Raw genomic sequence first — 20,920 nt, forward strand, 5'->3', positions numbered from 1 at the left:
AACTAACTAACGTGGCCAGTTTTCTGTTGCACAGTCTAACGGCCTGTCTGACTTCTTCCCCCCCCCCTCCTGGTAACGGGCCCCTCTCACCACCTTCCTTCCTAGCTGAAGAACATATACTGCGCATCAACTGTAGCACCTGCGCGGCCCAGGCTTCTTTCCTCCATGCAGTGCCCGAGTCATCACCCCATCCTGCGGCCTGTCCTCTTGACGTGACCTATGACCCGGCTATTCTAACTGTGCCGGCGGTGTCGCTTCCCTGACATCCGTTCTGACCCTCTCAAGGGCCCGTGCGCTGCTCAGCCGGTCTGCGGCGTCACCTCTCCGACGGTCTCCCTCTGCCGCTGACCCGTCTTTGACCCGGCCCGTGATGGCCTCCCTGACCTCTATCCGGACCCGGCTGACGGTGCGCGCGCGCCTGACCTGGGCCCGCAGGCCGCGCGCGGCGCGTCTCGTATGAGCCGAATATTCGCGGCTCGCCGCCGCCGCCGGCGCCCGACGACGAGCACATCTACCAGGAGGCGCTGGGCCTGACCGAGCAGATGGACATCCGCTCGCCGGGCTCGTCGGCCTACTGCGCCCCCTGGAGCGCCCGCACGCCCACCGACTACCCCACCTACCCCCGATACACGCTAGGTAGCGGCCCGGCTGGAGAGGGCTGGCGGCCGTCGGACGGGTGTGGTCCCCTCGGCCGTGTGGTCCCGCACGGCTGGCGGCCGTCGGACGGGTGTGGTCCCCTCGGCCGTGTGGTCCCGCACGGCTGGCGGCCGTTGGACGGGTGTGGTCCCCTCGGCCGTGTGGTCCCGCACGGCTGGCGGCCGTCGGGAGGGTGTGGTCTCCTCGGCCGTGTGGTCCCGCACGGCTGGCGGCCGTCGGGCGGGTGTGGTCCCCTCGGCTGTGTGGTCTCGCACGGCTGGCGGCCGTCGGATGGGTGTGGTCCCCTCGGCCGCGTGGTCCCGCACGGCTGGCGGCCGTTGGACGGGTGTGGTCCCCTCGGCTGTGTGGTCCCGCACGGCTGGCGGCCGTTGGACGGGTGTGGTCCCCTCGGCCGTGTGGTTCCGCGCTGCATGGGTGACGGCAGAGGCAGTGCATGCACGCAAAGGCAGTGAGAGTTTGTGCGGGCTGCGAGGGTTGTGGTAGCAGCTACTAACAGCACCGGCTTCCCGGCTTCATTTTGTGGCTCTGCAATGTTGTGACCTTGGCGCAGCTGCATGTAATGACGTCATGAAGCCCATGGTCCGGATGGACGTGAATGGCTTGGCCTCCAGTTGGTCGGTGTTTTCGTCCCGCGGCAATTTTTTTCATTTCTGGCGGATGGTCTGGCGTACAGTATTAGTCCTAGAGCCAGCATACATTTGACAGCTTTATGCACCGAATGTCATTGGTTTTGCCTTTGCCACAGCGATCTTTGTTGACTGGCTCATTTTGCGTCACGCAATATCTGTTGTAAGTTTTGTTTTAGAGGGAGCTCCCTGCTCCATCGGGAATGTCATCGCGACTAAATAATTTTCGTGTTATTTGATATTGGGATTGGTCTTGTAGTAGCTCATCGCGTTCGTGGGCTGCTGGTGATTATCTGGAGATATGCATTATTACAATTTCAAACATACATCGAAGCTGGATGCGATAAGTCGTTTAAGTGCTTGGCCATAAACAGTGCATACATTAACGCTGTCTCAGTGCCCATTCCATGGGGGGGGGGGGGGGGGGGGACATTAATGAGATGGTTCCGACGGAAGCAGTGACATACGGAACGTAGAATATTTCTGTTCCCTATACCCACTGACCTGCTCACACGATGCCCTTGTCTTGTGGGCTCGACACCGCTCGCGCGACCGTCTCACTCGGCTCACCCTGCCCTGACCACGCCATCACGTGTCGCCAGTGGGCATGGCGGGTCCGCCGGCCGGCCTCTCCTGGATGTCGCAGACCATCGGCGACCGGCTCTCTAACACGACGGCGTCCGACACGGAGCTGGCCGGGCCACCGCTGTCGGCGCTGGGCCCGGCTGCTGGCCCCGCCCGGCCGGCCAGCCGCTCCAGTCAGCGTCGGGGCTCCTCGCCGGCGCTGCCCGGTCCGCCCGGCCTGCCGGCGTTCGCGCGGGACGGGCCGGCGCTGTCGGGCCGGCACCGGGACCCGCGCGGCCTGCCGGGACTGCAGCGGGACATACCGGGACTGCGGGCCGGGGAGCCCCACGGGCTGGTCGGCCTCAGCCGCGACTCTCCCGGCCTGCTGGAGCAGCGCCGCCCAACACCGCCCGTCATAGGTAGGGGCCCGTCCAGTGTCCTGCCACAAGCAGGGGGCGCTCTTTGGGTGGGAGCGGTGGTTGTTGGTAACCCGACGTTAATAGATATCGCTCATTGCCAGCATGCATACGCGGCATAACACCAAGCATTATGCGGGCGTTGTAGATGGTGCGTTTGACCGATGTGGTGCTCTTCCTGCCAGACGAGAGCCCCGAGGCGCTTCCAGAGCCGGCGCCTGATGTGTACCCGGGCCGCCTGGCGGACATCCTAGCGAGTTCGCGGTTACCAGTCGCTCCGCTAGATGTCAATGAGGAGTCTGAGTGAGTCGCACGCTTTTCCGTACAATGGCCCAGAGTACGTGACATGTTGGCTTCACTAATCTGCTACACCGCACTCCTTCACACCAATTCTGTCGACGTGAGAACGCCATTACATTATGCTCTAAGCCAAGGTAAGTGGACCGTTTGTTGTTATGTTCTAGAGTTTTGGTTGTTGTGCTTGGATATTTTAATTTTTGGTATTGATGTTAAGTGAATGTGTATTGTCGGATTTAACCTCTAGATAAGCCACTGCCTGGTGTGTTGCTGGCTTGCCTCGGGGAAACCCCGAGTGTCCAGCCGTCACAAACCGCGTCCACACCGGGTCCTCCGTGCATGTCCTTTTTGCTGCTTCGCGTGTGTCTGAAACATGCCTAGACGTGTGAACGCACAGCTCCCACACACGCACACACATAGGCGCCCACACGCTGTCGTCTGTACATAGACCCGCTGCACGGCAATCTCTGTGGCTAACCCGACCCTTCGCTGCTTGTCCAGGCTTGCAAACATCGCACCCAGCTACGTTTAGTGCTGTCTGTAGAGCGCGCCCTCCCAGGACAGACGGGGCAGACGCCGAGGCCGGGTGAGTAACACTTGCTCCCGGCGCTGGGGCCCGACAACAGGCTGTAGTCTGTAACGTAGCAGCAAAGCCCCCTCAACACGCGCCCGGGTGACCGGCTGAATATCCTTCGCTCTGGTAGGGTCAACTTGACCACCCTGAGATCTTAAAAACTTAGCGAAAGCGATGGCTTGTGCGCTTCCTCAAATCGTGTGAAAACAAAGCAGTTCCGGAAGTTCCATGCGCGCATTGCTGGCGGAGGTTGTAGCAAAGCTGGACTATGACGGCTCGCCGTTATGCGCGAGCGAAGGGCCTGCTCAGTTAGCGGTGTTGTCCTGCGTGTTTCAGGAATGAGAGTCTGAACGAGAGTCTGGAGAGCGTGGTGTGACGAGGCTCATCGCTCACAGTGATCTCAGCAAGACCGCGCTCCGAGGGCCCGCCCAGTGACCCAGTGATCTGAACTGTGTCGCCGTCTCTCCCCGGGGTCACTGGACGATGTCACCGCCGCGTGCTCCGTCGCCTCTTGTCAGTGACGCGTTCTGTTCGAACTCCCGCTGTTCCGGTAGGGTCGGTGTCAAATCGCGTGGGACAGAGAGGGTTGTCGCTGTTGTTTGTTACAGGGCGGTCTTGGTTCTTCGTGTCTCATCGTGTGTTTGTATCCTGCTGGGATGTTCCATGTGCTGGTTTTGTTTGTTGGGCTAAACTGTGCGCAATTTGGGTCGCTCTGCGGCGTTCTATGCATTCCATGTGCGAAGTTTACTCAAGCGGCCACGAATAGGGGCCGCCAGACGCTTGCCAGCATCACACAGTCATCTGCATTTTATAGAGGACCAACTGGGCTGCATGTTCTGAAGAATTACCGTTCAGAGCGCTCTGCTCTGGCTGCTGATGCAATGTGCACTGTATATGTGGGGCATATCATTCCATACATCTGATAGGAGGCATACAACTTGTAAATATTTCTTGAAGACGGTTGTTTTGCAAAGTGCAGTTAACACGTGGTTGTTGTCCGGTATGTTGCAGACATCGTCCGCGTTTGTCTAACTTTGGCTTTGACCGGACGTAGACCTCATGCGTGAACAATGACCATGACGATGGCGATGGGTGTTTTCAATTCGTGTATTTATCGCCTACTCAGTGTTCGCATTCCTTTAGCGTTGCTGCCTCGTTGGCATGTGTCGTACCCGTCAAATAAATATTGTCTGCTTGCAATGCAATAATCTCCAGATTTACTCTGTCAGCGGCATGGGAGGGACACAGACAGACACTGTGCGGATGGCAATCGGTACGTCCTGGAATTTTTTTTACTCCGGCAACAAATTTCACCTCGCTGCCCGACCGATGACATCCAAATGGTCAAGTTCACCTTCGGATGGTAACCCGCGTACAGTCTTATAAGAGCGCATTACGCCGTGGCATTGTGCTGATAACAACAAAACGCGGGAAACGAAGACGGTGAAGCGGCATTGAACAAACCATCCAACCAATTTGTTTTGGCCTCTCTTTCCGTGGTTGGCGATCCCGAATGTTGCGCAGCTGTGCTGTATATCAACCCTTCGCCTACCGACGTGAGCGTCTCATCAGCATCCCAGTGCTTCTGCCCGTCACGGCGAGCCCGCCGTGCCGACAGGCCTGCCCGTGCAGCGGCACGACACTGGGCCATCCATCCTGCGATGGTTCAGCCGGCAAGCCTATCGCTGCACATAAATCTCCATCATTATCATGAATCCTGCACAGCCACTGAAGGTTCGGAGGGCAGTGGCTCGTGATAAGTATGCTGACCAGCATGGAAATTAACCTTTGAAAAGTTGCCTGCAGCAGACGTAAGGTATACTTGAAGCGTGTCAGATATGCTTTGGACTGAACATTTTTCGACTATCACTGCGGGTACCACTGCTGAGGTAGTTGGGAGACACGGCACTATGAGTGTTGTGTTTACCAGACTGGTTGTTCTTTGCCTGGTGAATTTATTCCACAAATGGAGAGGTGATATTCAACGGTTTCGAAAATGCCAACGTCAGGCAGGCGCCTCGCGCCAAACGCAGACCCAGGGCCACAAATTGCATTGTCCGCAGGTTTAAACTCATAACGATTTTCTCAAAAATGTATGGTACCAGCCCCAGGATCTCAAAACGTATGATAACAGGTCCCCAAATCTACTTACCCATGTCTTCGAAATATGTGCTCCCATGACTCCGAAATCCACGCTCGCAGAAATCCGAAACATGTACACCATAACCCCGTGAAATTCAGTCATATACCTTCCGCGGCGGGGGTGAGCGAGGCAATGACAGGCGGGAGTGTCATCACCATGGTTATCACACCAAAGCGCAAGCGCATGACTGTGTCCAAAATGCATACGTCAGATAGGTGCCTCGAGCCCAAGTAAATAGGATGGGTGTCTCGCGCTTCGGTGCGCGGTGCAGATTAGCATGTTTGGCACAACGGTTCATGCATATCGCCTGTCGGATAGTGGCTCACAATTGAGCTGGAATGCCGACCTTTTGTTAAATATCAGACAGGTTGTGCACGGGCGCTTGGCACATGTTTCCAAGGAGTTAATTTGTGACAGGATCAAAAATAAATAATGGGCCAGGGCAATGGAAACGGGATGCAGATCTGCAACGGTGGGCCGGTGCCTGTGCCCTTGACCCACCCCATATTCTCTCACATGGCATAATTGTGCGCATCGGAAGCTCTGCTGTATGACTCCAAGCCAGCCAGCGCAACAGCGGCGGCTCCGCAGCAGAGCTTTTGGCGAGCGGTGCATTGCGCCAACCAAGAGCTGCGAGAGTTGTGAGATAAGACTTGTGTTTTGCCAAAGGTCCACCAACGGCTCCCATGGGGTCCCTCCCATATTTTTGTGTGCGCTCTAGTGCCCGCATAAATCTGCGCCAGATTTGCACAATTGAACACCTGTGCGAATACTTTGCAGAGCGGTTCATGACGTAATGAATTAGTTCATGGGGTTATGACGATCACACCGATCAGAGAAAGGATGGTGGAAAATGGACACATGGGACAGAAAGTGAGAAGAGAGTTTTCTCCCCGAAGGCCTTAGCAGTGTTTTGGGAGAATTTTGATAGACGAGGTGTGTATATTGTAATTGCTTACGTTTTTTGGTGATAGCGACGAAAACATTGAGGAAAGTACAATTCGGTTTATGCACATTGCGCATATCGAAACCCACTTTTGCGTACTTTTGCGTAATTATTATCGCAACTTTTTCACTGACTTCTGCTTTCGTTTTAAATGCGTTGCATTTTAATGCAATTCATGTCATATAGCTGAAATTTGACGTCAGTCGAATCCTGTCTTAGTCGAGTGTAGATGTCAAATTGGAACGATTTAAGGCAACGTTGCGAGCCCAGTCAAATACCGCATATTAACATGCCTCAAACTATTATGGTGTAGCTTTTAATAAACGGTGCTAACTTAAAAATTCAGGGCATTGTCATCAGTGGTTGTAAATGTATAAGCTCGACAAGAACGTTTCTGAGCGGGCTGTACTGGACTTCTGACGCTACAGGATGTGCGGTTAGTTGATGTTTGGACTCGCTCGACTCACAAGCCCGCTCGTAATGATGCCAACTCTTACACATGCGACCCCAAGATCCCACAATAAATGATGTTTAATGATCTGAAAATATGCGATCCATGGATCGCGGAACATACTATCCTGGGATCCCGAAATATGGGATCCCATGATATGGGATATATGAGATCCCAAATCCCATCCCGAAATATGGGATCCCAGGTATCGCTTTTCATGATTAAGTCCTGTTGGGGTCATAAAATGTACCGCCCCGGTCCTGGATGCCAAAATCTGTGGCCATGGCGTTGCTAGGTTGCCACAAATCCGATGAAATTTGAGTCATGGCGAACTTACACCGTCCGACATCACGGGCTGTTTGTTCTCGGCGCTCCGGTAAGAGCTTTTGACAGCCTGGTGTGGATTCAGTCAAACATAGGTTCTTTATTACACGATAGATGGCGCAAGACTTCCTTTCCCACCTCGCTTCCTGCCATGCAGGCTTAAAAAACAGCGGAGTATGGTTGTGCACCGCTGCCGCCAGGGGCGCTGTGCCCGCGTCCCTGAGCGTCACTCCGCACGTCCTGTCAGTCTCAATCGAGTCGCGGCCCGGAGAGGTGAATATGCGCGTACTGCTCGCGCTCCTGCTGTGCGCCGGCCCGGCCTGGGCGCGGGACTGCGAGACGGGCTGGTACCGCGCGGCCGAGGGCGAGCCGTGTGCGCCCTGCTCGGTCTGCGCCGCCGACCAGCGCCAGCTGCTCGCCTGCCGGCCGTTCGCCGACACCCTGTGCGAGGGCGCGCGCAACGTCCCCCCGCCGCCTGTCACCGCCGAAGAGGCGCACCGCAACCGGCTGGCCGAGGAGCGCGTGCGGGCCGACCTGCAGCGCGCCACCCAGGAGCTGAACGTGCAGCGCACGCGGCTCGAGACGCTCGTCTACGAGTGGCAGACGGCCGTCTTCGTCGTCTCCATCCTGGTGACGTTCGCGCTGGTGTTCAGCTTCCTGGCGCTGGTGCTGCGCCGTACACGCACCGTTGTGCGGAAAGGTGAGCAACGGCGGGTGATCCTTCCGGGGCTGGCCGGCGGCGGCCCAGGACGCCCATCTGACGGTGAAAGGAGGATCTGTTGCGCGACGCTGCGCGGCCCAGTTACCGCGGCCGCTCGCTCGTTGACGCCGTGGGGAAGCGCTGCCTTTGCTCCTATCGTGCTTATCCGTCCCACTGCGGCGGATCTGGCACTGGAAGCCCTCGGATCAAATCCGCTGTGTGACAAATCCCAGGAGGAACCATCTGTGAACGGTTTCGGGTGCAGGGATATACAATCCGGCACAGAGTGACGGGAGGTTACGGGTGAAGCCTGCTCCGATCCAGGGCTCTTCACTGAGTCTTGACACGCCAGTTGTCCCAAGACTCATAATGTCTCCCTAATGCGCGTAACAGACACGGCCAAAGCCCGAACAATGCCCGGTAACATGACCCAAGGACGACGCCGTGCGTCTTCCCCATGCCCTCATTTCCGGCCAATCTAGCCTATCGGCGCGAGCGCCACCGCATCAGCTGCGGCAGAAATACGTCCCGGACACGAGCTGCAGCGCGTCGCGTCCCGCCCCGTAAATCCGCCTCGCTCCGCAGCCCCTCAGCCTGTTCACCCGACGAACAAACGCGCTACAGGCCCGCAAATCGCTCCGAACAGAGCGCGGCGTTCGTGGACGCCATTTAAACGCCGGATGTGGCGGCGTTCAGCTGCGCCCGCGCGCCGTGCCGGCCGTGACGGGCCCGGAGTGGGTGGCCGACCCAGCTGCTGGCGTGAAAGTGACGCAGGCGGTACGGCGGCGTCACGCACGCGGTCGCTCCGGCCGGACGTCAGCGGCGCCCGGACTCGAGGGAGCCTTCGGGTTCCGGCTCGGCAGTGTGGGAGCGCGGCGGTTACTGAAGGAGAGCGATGTGTAGGAGAGGCGCGTGTGTTTACGGCCTCGGCACGTGTCTGGTCTGACGTGCTCCACATCGTCAGCATTCACATCGCGTGCTTTCACGAAGAGTTTTACGACCGATTGTCCGGTTATGTCTGAAGTAGTTGTGATTGATGACTGTAAGGTCTTCCAAATGTATAAGTTTGATTTATTGTGGTCGCTTTCATTTACGACGCGTCACGAGAAAATTTGATGGGATTAAGGTGTAATCGGTTTATGGCATTTCACCCGAGGCAGCTCTTACATGACCAACGAAGGAAGTGAAGAACCCAACCTTTTACAATGATATTCCCAGATTTTGCCTTGTCTTCCATCTGCTCTTTGTGTAGTGAAGCCCCGCATATCTCGTTCACTTCTCTCCACGTCCATTGAAACGCACTCAGGCCTCTCACGCTATGAGCACTGAGCCTCGCTCACTTGGAGCGAGCAATATTAAACCAGTAAAGCACATCACATACCTTACCGGATGCTGTCATTTGACCAGTGTGATGACGAGAAGAGGACTCATCACTAGGGTGATGGCCAGCGGTCCTCGGCCGCGTTAAACGACGTCTGTCTGTGTTAGCTGCCAAGGGTTTCATCAGGCATGCATCGAATCGAGCTAAAACGGCTCGCTTTATTGGCTTCCGGGGGCGGTCTGAGGCGGTTCAAACGGTTGACTTTCGCTTGAACAGATCAGCCTGAGTCTGGGATCTGCTTCAGTCGTCACAGTTCTCATCACTGCTCCGCTAAACCGGGGCCCGCTTAATTGGAATGTGTAGTGAGAACTGTGGAGGTTTATCGGCTTTGACTGTGCTGCTCCGTGACTGGAGTGGCTGGAGATCAGTGCGGTCAGCTTCAAGTTAGCCCAGTTTTCCCATGGCGCTGTTTATTTGGCCTTAACCGCTGACGCGTGAGAACATTCAGATGCCAGCCTCAGTTACGCGATTCGGACGCCGAAACAAGTGCGTCACCATCTAGTGACGATTCCTTCCCAGACAGCCTGTGGTGGCCCCCCGGCCGCTACGTAAACCTTAGTCTAGGTCCACCCCAGGGATATCATTCCTTAAGCGTGCGCTATGCGCACACTGATCTATAAAACAGTGTTTCACGGAACACGCTGAAGTCTTATCGTTAGAAAAATGAGTGCGAGTTTGTGATGGTGTGTTTTTTAATACTCTTTGAGCAATCTAATGGAAATTTTTGGACATTCAGTTTTGTCTACAAATGACGTTCATCCGCAGCCAAGTGTTCACAACCATAATGGCTGCATAACACTCATGGCGCTACGGAGACGCGCCGACACTATGTTAAGAAGAGAAGGGCATCGGCTGGAGATAGCGTTGGCCAGGCGCTGACCAATAAAGTGGAAAAAGCTACAGCAGTTTCACTTCTGAAGTGAACAATAGGCCGTCGTCTTGAAACAGGATTTCCATAGTCCTGCGGTCGCAGTCGCCTGTTAGTCTGACTTGCAGCCGCTGCAGTGAAAGCTGGGTCGATTCCCGGTTTTTACCAGATATGAAAAAATACTTTCCTGCCGGGAAACGTGCCATTCCGGAGACACTGCAGAATGCCGGGTCTCAAGATTAAGCCGTGAGAACCTACCAAACCGTGCGGAGTACAGCGGGGCCCAGCCGGGGGTGCCTGCGCACGGCCGCGTGCCTGGCGGCGCCTTTGGTTCAAAGCCAACTCTCAGGTCAAGAATTTAGATAACCGAAGTGATAAACATCGCCGTTGTGGCTTCAGGGCGCGATACAATAGATACTCCGCAATGCTATTCGTGATTCGATCCCTGCGGTCGGCGTTTGCAGCGTCGTCAGCGCCGTCAGCGTTTGCAGCTCGCCATGCTAAACGGGACGCTAGGGTATGCTGTCTTGTTTGTTCTCAAGGCCGCGCTACAGCAGGCCCGAGTGTGGCGCCTGGCACCGCGCTCTGATAACGGTTCGCACCGCGCCCTCCCCTCCCCTGCCGGCCCCGCGGTCCACCGGCGCTGTGGGGTGTAACGAGGGGACGGGGCGGTATGGTGGCCCGGGGCCCCGCCGTCAGTCCCCGACCCCACACCGCGGCGGTCGGGGCCCGGACCCCGGTCGGCGGACGCCCCTCCCCTCCCCTGCCGGCCCCGCGGTCCACCGGTGCTGTGGGGTGTGACGAGGGGAGGGGGTGGTATGGCGGCCTGGGGCCCCGTCGTCAGCCCCCGACCCCACACCACCGCGGTCGGGGCCTGGACCCCGGTCAGCGGACGCCCCTTTGTGCCTTCACTGGCTGGGCTTGCGGTCCATAGCTGTACGTCGGCTGGGGCCGGGAAGCACGTTGGCCGCGTGTTGGCCGCGGTCGAGTTGCTGATGTGGGACGGACACACCGCTGGTAGCTGCGCGGTGCCGACACCGCACAGCGGTGCGGTGCGGTGTCGGCACGCTGCGGGCAGCTGCGGTCGTGTGCTAACTCACTGCGATATTCAGCTGAATGGACGACAAGGCTGGCTGAATGCAGCCTTGTTGTGGAACAGCAGACCTATTTGGCACAGCTGTTGCTGCCGTAAGCGCTTGCTGAGGTTCGCCCCGACACGCTGTATGAGCTGATAACTAGCACGCATGTTTCCAGCACAGAAGGCCGCAGATGAGGCACACGCCTTGTGCCGAGACGTCGTCATTAATCTTGATCACCTGGTTAGTTGCATAACGTCCGCCATTGCCGCATTATTGCTTCAGCTGCCGCTGCAAGCCTGTATTGCAGCCTATGACCCGCCATGCGTAGCTCAACACTTCGTTGGCAGCAGCTGCAGCCGCATTGTGCGTGTTTTGTGCTGTTCACGGGCGAGCCGCGGTTATAAAGTTGTGTTACGTCAGCGCTGTCCACTGGCACACCGGCCAGTGCCGTCTCCGGCGTCAACAAAGCCTGCCTTTGTTGCGCCGCCGGGTCGCGATGGTTACAGCCGCACGTGGTGTCGCAACGCCCCGCCCCTCTCGGCCGTGCCGCTGCTCCCCTCCAGCTCTGCGTGACAGGCCGCCGCCGGCCGCTGCGGCCACGGAGCAGCGAGGGACCGCGCCGGCTGCAGCGGCACGGTGGCGGTCGTGCGGCCTTGGCTGTGCGGCAGCGCATCGGGGTCGCGCGTGATGTGCAGTGCGTTGAAGACGTCTCAGTTCGGCGCGGGAGACGCGCTGGCATTGATCCGGCGGACTCGGCGCCGCGGATTGAGCGTCGCGCTCTGACCTGGCGGACGGCGACGCTAAAAACACCTCCCTGTGCAAACGGACACCAAGGGACGCTAACAACCGAGGCACGCGAGCACAGCGGCTCTCGAGCCCCCCTCCTGCCCATTGCTGAGAAGAAATGGTGTGCACTGTTACGGCTCGCAGCTTTGCTGAGCATATGCAACTTTCCCGAGGCGTCACCAGCATGGTGGAACGGCGTGAAGCTCACCAGTGTCGCTCCTCCAGGAACATTTGGGAGGGGAGGGGGAGACGAAGTCGGCCAATCCCGGCGAGTACCGGTTCTGAACCAGGAGGCCTTGACGGCGGACAGCCTGTTGGTCTGATACTGGCGAGAGCTGAGGCGTCTGACGCGACGCCTACATGGCCGATGACGGGAGTGCCGCTGGCACGTGGCCAGAATGATCCTCAAGAAAGTGCCAAAGGTCAACTTTTGTCGTACTCCAGCCGTTTTTCTGAGAAATCCCCCAATGTCTAGCGTAGGACAGTTACCTCAGGAAGGAGCCACGGCCCCATAGTGGTTCTTGGCTGTGTTTCTGAGTTCAGCACATACACATTGGGATGTATCACTACTGAAGGCCTTACGTACGCAGTGGGCTCGGTGCAGAAGGAAGCATCCGCGGTCTTCACCTTACACTGTCCGTCCGCGAGGCCGCACCAAGCGCGCCCCGTTCGGCGTACGTGCCGCTCGCCGTCGCTCGGATTCGGCGACTGGGAAGCCCGGATGTTTGTGCACCGGCCCCCACCGCGGGAGCGGCGCCTCTCGAGACTCGGGCGGGACTCAGCCTTCGCGTTTGATAGTGGCTAGCGCTTACCGCGAGGCTCCCTTCCAGAAACGAGACCACCGCGGGCGCCAGGGCGCGCGGACGGCTTCCCCATCCCGGAGTTCGTGGAGGCTCCCGCCGTTCGGACGGCGTTCCGGGAACAACTGGACGGACCGTGTGAGGTGCCCCGGGTCTGAGGGAAGGTCCGTCCGAGACAGGCAGGTGCCGAGGCCGGCCCGCTGACGGCACTGGGGATTGTCCGGGAGTGCCGGCGAAAAACACGTTTGCTGGGCTGACAGCTGGGTGCGGTGGGGCCTGCCCAAATAGACCAGCTGACGCGATGCCGTGTTTCCCCGCAAAGAATGTCCACAGCGGTCAGTGCGAGGGCGCGCGTGCCTCGATGCTGCTGAAAAGGGGTCAGCCTGCGGCGACTGGCTCGCAAGAAGAGATGCTCGTTTGAGCTCGATGCTGCGAGAGCTGCTGGCCAGCACCGATGCGCCCGCACGCGCGCGGTCCGACTGTCCCAGCTCCCTCAGCTGTGCGGGCGCCGAAGCCGCGTGGGACCTGCGGTCGCTGCGACCTTGGCCCGCCGCCGCGTGACAGGGCGGGGCCGGCACCCGGGACCGCGCGGCCACTAACTAACCCGCCGCGGCACCTCACAGAGCCGACCGCCATCCAGGCGCCCCGGCCTGCCGGCCCCATCCCGGCTCTGTGACGTCACAACTGCGCCGTCAGACGTGACGGGTGCGGCGAGCCGTCGGATTGTGACGTCACGGGAATTACTCCGCGCGCCGGAGGCAGACGGGCGCGGCGCGTCTTCCGGGCTGGAACTGTGACGTCAGGACAACACGAAGACGGTGGCAGAGGGTGGTTACGTTGCATAAGGCGGAGGACAGTGACGTCAGCACGAGTTAACAAATACACGGGCGAGCCATCGAGCAGCAGATGGGAGTGACGGACAGCGCTTCTGTTGCAATCCCCGGTACGTCAGCACGGCCCGCCCCTGCGCAGATGGCCACTCGGCTGGACTGGGCAGACGAGCAGGCCTGCCTTCTGACGGCGAACGACGGGCGGCTCTTGCGTCGGTCGCTGCGCCAGTGGTTCAACACGTACAGCGTTCGTCGGCAGGGTGGATGGATCCCGGTCCTGCCCAGCGCCCCACCGCTGATGCTCAGCTAACGCTGCACTAGCGGGACCTGCCGTCCAGTCGAGGCCAACCGGCGACAGCCGTGCGATCTGGCGTGGCGCGTTTAAAAGAGTGTCGAAACATGAAGGGCTTCAAGCTCGAGTTTCATGGAAGTATTCGTGCACGGTCGCCGTCCAAGGCCACATGTAGTCACGGTTCACGGAGCACGTCAGCTGCTTCATTTGTAACGGTGACTGGAAACTCAGTGGCGGACAGCAAGGCATGTGCACTGCACACCATGCTTTATGGAGTGGCAGATAAACAGGGCAGGCCAGGTGCTGGCTAATCGCAGCTAGACGAACGGAGCGGGGCCGAAGCCGGTCACCGCGGCTGTGAAACACCAGCTGCCAATGGAAGAACCCACGCGAGAAACGGGACTTACGTCTTGAGGCATGCAGCAACGGTAACGATTGACATCTCTGGTTTCCGACCGTGCAGTTCGTACGATACAGCTCCATACAGCCGTGCTACATGAACATGTTTTTGCACGGCTATGGGCTCTGCGATGTTTCCTCCGCAGCATTTCGTCAGATGTCAGCAGGCTGGCAGCGTCTCACCCCTTCCGGTGGGCACGGCTGACCCGTGGCCCGGCTACCTCCGAATAGTCCCGCTCCCTGAACTGAGGCAATTCACGCTCCCGTGTAGAGCCGAACCAGTCTGTCGGGACAGCCCATGACGTCATCATCCGCCGCCCGTCCACCATCCCGGGCGGTGCCGGGCTGCTGACTCATGCTCCAGCCGAACTCCGCTGAATCATAAACCAAAGCAACACTACACGCTGAACTAAGAATGTGTTCGTCGCAGGCAGCGTAATCCAGCACAACGGCCCGTTGTCGCCATCGACGTGGGTGCATGGCGATAACCAGCTGCATGGACACAGGAAGCTGGTTTTCGGGTCACCATGCTTGAGAGTAGGAGCTCACGACTGGGACCCTCGAGCACACGACTGGTTTTGAATGGAAAACTGGGCTCCTAATGGTGCCGTTCTCTGAAAACGTGTTCATCAGGATCCGCGATCAATACGCCCACGCTTTTTGTGGTAAAAATTTGAGCTAGTCGTCCCACCACTTGGGCAAACACCCCTCCCATGTCGACCTGATGACGTGTTCCCTCCAGCGGTCCATTGCGGGTGCTGGGGAGGGCTATGCGTCATCGCCGTGCTAATCGATTATAATGGGCGCTCCCCTCCGCTGGACCCCTCGTCAGGGGGTCTGAGGACAGTCAATTGTTACCCCACCCTAAGCTAAAAAGGCGCGCTGGCTGCGAATCGGGCGGGACACGGCGTGATTCACTGCGACGAAGCCGCGCTGCCTCGTCCCACTCCACGCCGCTCGATCTCCCGTGCACGTTTGTAGGTTATCACCACACTCCCCTGGCCGACGTACGCGCACAGTCCGGAAATAGAACGGCAACTCCGCACAGATCGCCGGCCGTCGGCATCCCTTCAGTGTCTGCAGATCTGGCGACTTCTCAGTGATGTGTGCAGGTCTGGCGACCTCTCAGTGACGTCTGTGGATCCGTCGACCTCTCAGCGGCGTCTGTAGACCTGGCGACTTCTCAGTGACCTCTGCAGATCTGGCGATCTCTCAGTTACGTCTGTAGATCTGTCGACCTCGGTGTGTAGGTCTAGCGACTTCTCGATGGCGCCTACAGATCTAGCGACTTCTCACTGACGCGACGTCAGCGTCTGGGGACGGCTCGCGCGCCGCGCCGCTGCGTCGGCCCGGCGTCTGGTCTCCTCATCAGGCGCCGTCTGCTGGCCCGCCTGCTGTAGCGCGCGGTGACCTCGCCGCTGGAGGTCGTCACCATGACGGCCGAGACGGGCTGTTTATTCCGGTGGAGACGAGCCACGCGGTGAGGCATAGGAAGACGCACCACCCCTTCGTTCGTGCGCGTGACTTTCCATGGTCAGGTGACACGGTTCGGGACGCGGGAGGCTGGCTTTACGCTGCAGGCGGCGTCATTTCGGTCGCTGGCGCCATCTGACCTGACGCACACTGCGCGTAGCACTAGGAGGCATGAGGTACTCTGGAAAACCGAATCGCTGTGTCAAGCGCCTCTCGGTGGCCGCGTAATGGATTCGTGGCGATGGCCTGGTTATTTCGGATTCTTTGTTTCATGTCATGGGGGTTTAGAGTCGTCGGCAGTCAGGCCTAGCATCCTAGAAAGCAGACCCCCGAGCGCATGCACTGGCTGGATCCGGTTCTTCTGATCTTCACGCTCCGTCCACGGCATGCAGTGTGTGAGTCAGGTCAGGGATGGCAGTGGTATTTAGAGCGAGGCACGTTTTTGTCCGTTTGTCAACCTCAGTTCCGCCTTTCACCGCAACGCAAAAGTTAAAAAGCTATAACTGGACAGACAGTAATTTCCGGCTACATATGGACTCAGACAAGTACAGATAAGCGTATTTGCAGTCGGTATGAACACGCATTGGACCTTCTCTTCAAAACACGGCTTTTCTACCACAAATAGAGAGCTTTACATGGTCATACTCGACAATCCAGTTGGACCGTTCCTGCACTCTCCGCGGCCCAAAGCTTTCCTTATTCCCAATTTCAGCATCACTTATCCCTTGCAAACCTGAACCTAACCACAAGAGCACATCCTCCGCTGCAGCCGCCGCTCAAAGCAGCATCCACTGACGCCACCTGTGGCGTCCCGCGCCGAGACCGGTGGCTCTCGCTGCAGCCAGCAGCAGCCGCGATCGTGCCCCGCTGCGGCGGCTGGTCGGCCGCGGCGCCGACGCTGCCGTCCGGCGGCATCAGCGAGGGGACGTGCGGCTGGTGCCACCCGGCGACAGGTCCAGCGGCCGGCGCAGCGGTCCGCAGCGGACACCTGACGGCGTCACGTATCGTCTGGCGATCTGCCATCAGCCGGCCAGCGGCAGCACCCGGGCCGTCCGAACACGGGGTCGGGGCAGTCCGAGCACGGGGGTCGGGGCTGTCCGCACACGGGGCCGGACGCTCCGCGCCGGCATGGTGTCGGCGCGCGCCGCGGGGCGGCAGATCGGCACCGAGCCAGGCGGCGCCGGGGTCGGCCGTGTTGCAGGGCCGAGGAGGGGCTGCAGGCGGCCCCCGGTCGGTCGTGACGCTGCATCGCGCTCGGGACCGAGCGGACCGACCGGAGCGAGCAGGGGCAGACCGGGGACAAACCCGGGATAGACCGCGAGACTGACGTGCGGCCGACGACGGGACCTGCGGTTGGCTGCCACGCGCCGGGGCGTCCCGGGGAGGCTGCTACGTGCAGCGCGAGGCGCGCAGTGATAGCAACATCACTCCAAAGTCCGCATCGAGGCGGCTGACGAAACATGCCGATTTTAAAGTGGTCTGAGCTGGCGCGGCGGAGGTGTGCGCTTGCATAGAGCGCCATCGATCATGCATCCTCGTCGGTCGTGTACCGGTGGCGCACTGCTGCTCCTGCAGCTAGGCGTAAAATAGCCTTATCTGTCAAAGCTCCTTTTAAAGACAGTCTTTTCAATGATCAGCTTCATGTTGAGCCGCCTATCTCAACGTGAGCCCTCCGAAGACAAAGTTGAGCATTTCGAGCCCTACGGCTACGAACAAGTTATGTATGACGTCACAGTTAACCGGACAATCCAGGGGAAGCGTGTATCAAGTTTCACACAAATAATGGAAAGACCCAAGCTGATCTGCGGCCAAACCAGCGCTCTGAAAACGAGGATTTGTTTCGGGAGACTGCGCAGCACCATCAGAGCTGTGTCCGGGAATCCCGCGCGGCCAAAGGCATCAACAAAGCCTGCGGTTAAAATCGGTATAGGACGGAGATCTTACAAGAAGCCGTAGGCGTACGCCGCCAGCCGAATTCGGCCACGGACAGTAAGCCGTACCCGAGCTCGGCCCCGCCATCACCGGCGGACCCGGGCTCGACCGTCCTGGGCGGGGCGGCTGGTGCGACCAGGGCCGGCCGGGCGGCGGCCTTCGCAGGGTGTCCTCGCGCATCGCATCCGGGCCTCGGCGGCGGCACGCGCCCGCCCGAGCCACTTCCGCGCTCCTGTGTCGTCCGAAGTGGGGGCCGCACGGCGCAGGTGTTCCGCAGTTTGTCCTGCTCGCCCCCGCCGACCCCATCTCAGGCGAGCGAGGCGAGGCGGTGGATCTGAGGATTAGCCAGCATGAGAGACGGACGGGGTGGGGAGCGCCGGTATCCGGCATGGCGGAGAGACCGAAATAGATTCATGCTCGGGGAAAATTCCATATGGGCTTGGCTCACGGAGTGCCCCTGTACTATTTCGTAAAAGCATTCCGGCGAAATGAAGCATGGATGATTGGTTGAGCACCTCCCCGCCGTGGTGTCTAAAGCTAGGAGACCAGACAATAATTAGTGTAACATCTGTCGACATTTTCCTTCCCTGCGCGGGAGAGAAAGCCAGGCGAGAAGGATTCGACGGTTACTGTCGCCATGTCAGCAATAAAATCCGGCAGCTGTTATGGACTTGCTGTGATGTTCGAGAGCTGTTAATCTAGGAGCTGATGTGGCGGAGCGGACATTAACTCCTAGATTCCCCGCTTCAGCGGCCTGTGAGCGTGTCTCCAGCCTCCCACGAATTCTCCCATCACCTCACCACTCCGCCCCCCGCCGTCCTGGGGCTCCGGGCGAGGCGTGGGGGAGCCCATACACACCCGATGTTTGATGTCTGGGTCTGCCGGCTGTTTGTTTTCGGACGTATTCGGAGCAGACGCAGCCGCTCGGGGCGCGGCCAGAGCTGGGAGGGGAGTGGGGAGGGGCGCTGCCGGGCGAGCCATCGCGCTCTGTCGTCAGAGCTATGGCTCCGTGTTAGCACCGCGTTCCCAACTTGCATCCCGTCCCCGTTAAAAAGGGACTGGTTAGACAAAATCCCCAACTGACTGCAGGCAACGCCTTTTTCTTCGTGATGTGTCGTTCACGATGCTTGCAGTTCATTGTTTCAATGCATGGAATGCATAGAATACTGCAGTTGACTACGAGGGAAGTCGACCTTCGGCTTGCAGGCGCGCTCGTGGGACGGTAGAGGGAAACGGATACAGCCTGGGACAGACGGACGACGTCCAACGCGCTCGCTGGCTGACTTGCCCAAACTACCGCAGGCTTAAGGAAACTCGTGTCACGTCTAGCTGCCTTATCACATTACCTTCAATTGCGCTGCTGCCGGGGAAAAATCGAAAAAAGCGTGAGCGTGCTGCGGTCCACACAATGCTCGTTTTCCGGGCGCCGAGGACAATGGTCACGGAGTGCCAATCTGTCCTGTCGGCTCGCACAGCCACAGAACGTAGGCAAACAGCCGTCACGAGCTAGAGGGAGTGCCGACCCTGCATAACGGCGCTCTGTGGAAGATAGCGCCGAACCAGGAGCGCACCGTGCATCTGAATGACCACCGTTAGGTACCCGCATCAATGGGTGCTGGGCACATCCAGCAAGCCGGACCGTCGCGGAGAGGTCATCATACCGCGTCCGCAGTGGTGGGTCCCAGTGTCAGCTGTTGACAGTCGGCTGTTTCTTGTTCCAGGCGTGGAGGACTACTCTCACCTGATCCTGAACCGGGAAGACGAACACAGAGACGGCAATGACCAGAGCTCGTTAGCCTACGCCGACTTCGATACCATTAAAATAGGTGAGCGTCTGGAAGAGAGGGGCCTCCAGTCACCGGCTTCAGTGGATGTCAGTTATTCTCCGGACTGAGTCACCTTGTCAAAACGGACAGAAACGTATTGCTGCGATCAGCGCGATTACGCCCGCGTTGTCATAACTTCACAAATCAAAACTTACCGGTGTTGTTCATCGGTGACTCGGTTACAGGTGGCCGAGGTCGTCACGAGATAGCCCTCAGCCGTTATCATCAGCCGGGCTCGGGCCTCGATTGTGAGGGTGTCGCGTCGGGCTCGGGCCTCGATTGTGAGGGTGTCGCGCCCCCGGCTCGTACCTGATGGCGCATGTCATACCTCCCGGACCAGGGGCCACATTGCACGCACTATGTTCGGGTCGTCAGGACCGCCAGGGAACGCCGGGATGAGCAGTTGGACCGGTAGGGGAATGACACGAGCACCGCTGAGAATTGGACCTGACCTGTCCACTGACCTGACCCCGTCCACCGCGTGTCAGCCCTGACCTGACCCCGTCCACCACGTGTCGGCGCTGACCTGACCCCGTCCACCGCGTGTTGGCCCCGACTTGACCCGTCCACCACGTGTCGGCGCTGACCTGACCCCGTCCACCGCGTGTTGGCCCCGACTTGACCCCGTCCACCACGTGTCGGCGCTGACCTGACCCCGTCCACCGCGTGTTGGCCCCGACTTGACTCCGTCCACCACGTGTCGGCGCTGACCTGACCCCGTCCACCGCGTGTTGGCCCCGACTTGACCCCGTCCACCACGTGTCGGCTCTGACCTGACCCCGTCCGCAGGTCGGCGACCGTTCGACTCGCCGTACACGGACCTGAGCGCGCCTCGCTCCTCGTCTGCGACGCGAGCCTCGGCCACGTGCGCCACCAACTTCAACCATCTACCGCGGCACCAGGTCTAGCGGCTCATCCGGCCGGTCGGCGCGGGGCCGTCCCAGCCCGCCGCGGCCCGCCGGGGAGGCACCGCAGTGGCGAACCGTCCAGCTGTTGCGTCATCATCACACCGAACACCGTCACGGCCGGTCTTGACGGCGGAGGCGGCGCGGCAGCTGGGGAACACGACCGAGACACCGGGACCAACGCAGACCAACTCAGAGACGCGCGGCGCCGCGGCGGACAGACACCCGGGAGACGCGTCCACCTGAGGGGGCGCACATGGTCCAGGCACTGGCGGCGCAACGGCGCACTGTCCCTCCAGGGTCGGCTCCTGGCCGGGTGGGGACGTCATGCCTGCGAGGCCAGGACGCCGTTTTAGGGACTTCCGCGAGATGCACTGTGAGCAGACGGGAGTCAGCCCTCCCCAGACGTTGCGCGGACGTCTGAGTGATACAGCACAGGTGCGAGATGGCGGGGTTTGACGTGTTGCGGCCGAGTTTCGTCCCTCCTGCCATACGATCGATGTACAAGTGAGCGGGCGTAGTCGTAACAAAATACACGTGTTGAACTAACCGTCTTGTTTGTGCACGTGCGGAGATCGTGCTGCGCTTCTTCGTTTGAAGCTTTGTTGGGCGACAGCTGATAGCTGCGTGCGCATATACGGCTCTTCCTCG

General features: G+C 59.4%; 2 protein-coding genes and 1 long non-coding RNA gene across 3 annotated transcripts in view; all 3 read left to right on the forward strand.

The window, feature by feature from the left end:
* Positions 1-2,073, forward strand: part of stan (Protocadherin-like wing polarity protein stan) — a gene marked incomplete at its 3' end in the record, with an annotated part of 64,591 nt that extends 62,518 nt beyond the window's left edge. Inside the window, 2 exon segments of the mRNA XM_037231866.1 lie at positions 436-636; positions 1,886-2,073. Coding sequence (XP_037087761.1) covers positions 436-636; positions 1,886-2,073 — 389 coding nt within the window.
* Positions 2,074-2,093: 20 nt separating this feature from the next.
* On the forward strand, positions 2,094-4,336 carry LOC119107661 (uncharacterized). The gene is made up of 4 exons (XR_005095251.1): positions 2,094-2,266; positions 2,449-2,566; positions 3,062-3,146; positions 3,471-4,336. It is a non-coding gene; the product is annotated as an uncharacterized LOC119107661 (long non-coding RNA).
* Positions 4,337-7,251: 2,915 nt separating this feature from the next.
* Positions 7,252-20,819, forward strand: LOC119107712 (uncharacterized). The gene is made up of 3 exons (XM_037231251.1): positions 7,252-7,698; positions 19,260-19,364; positions 20,154-20,819. Exons 1-3 carry the CDS (start codon positions 7,278-7,280, stop codon positions 20,270-20,272), a joined length of 645 nt encoding a protein of 214 aa, XP_037087146.1. The 5' UTR covers positions 7,252-7,277; the 3' UTR covers positions 20,273-20,819.
* Positions 20,820-20,920: the final 101 nt, after the last annotated feature.

This window comes from Pollicipes pollicipes, unplaced genomic scaffold (assembly GCF_011947565.3).
Source record: "Pollicipes pollicipes isolate AB1234 unplaced genomic scaffold, Ppol_2.1 Scaffold_6686;HRSCAF=7923_pilon_pilon_pilon, whole genome shotgun sequence".
Lineage (NCBI taxonomy): Eukaryota > Metazoa > Arthropoda > Thecostraca > Pollicipedomorpha > Pollicipedidae > Pollicipes > Pollicipes pollicipes.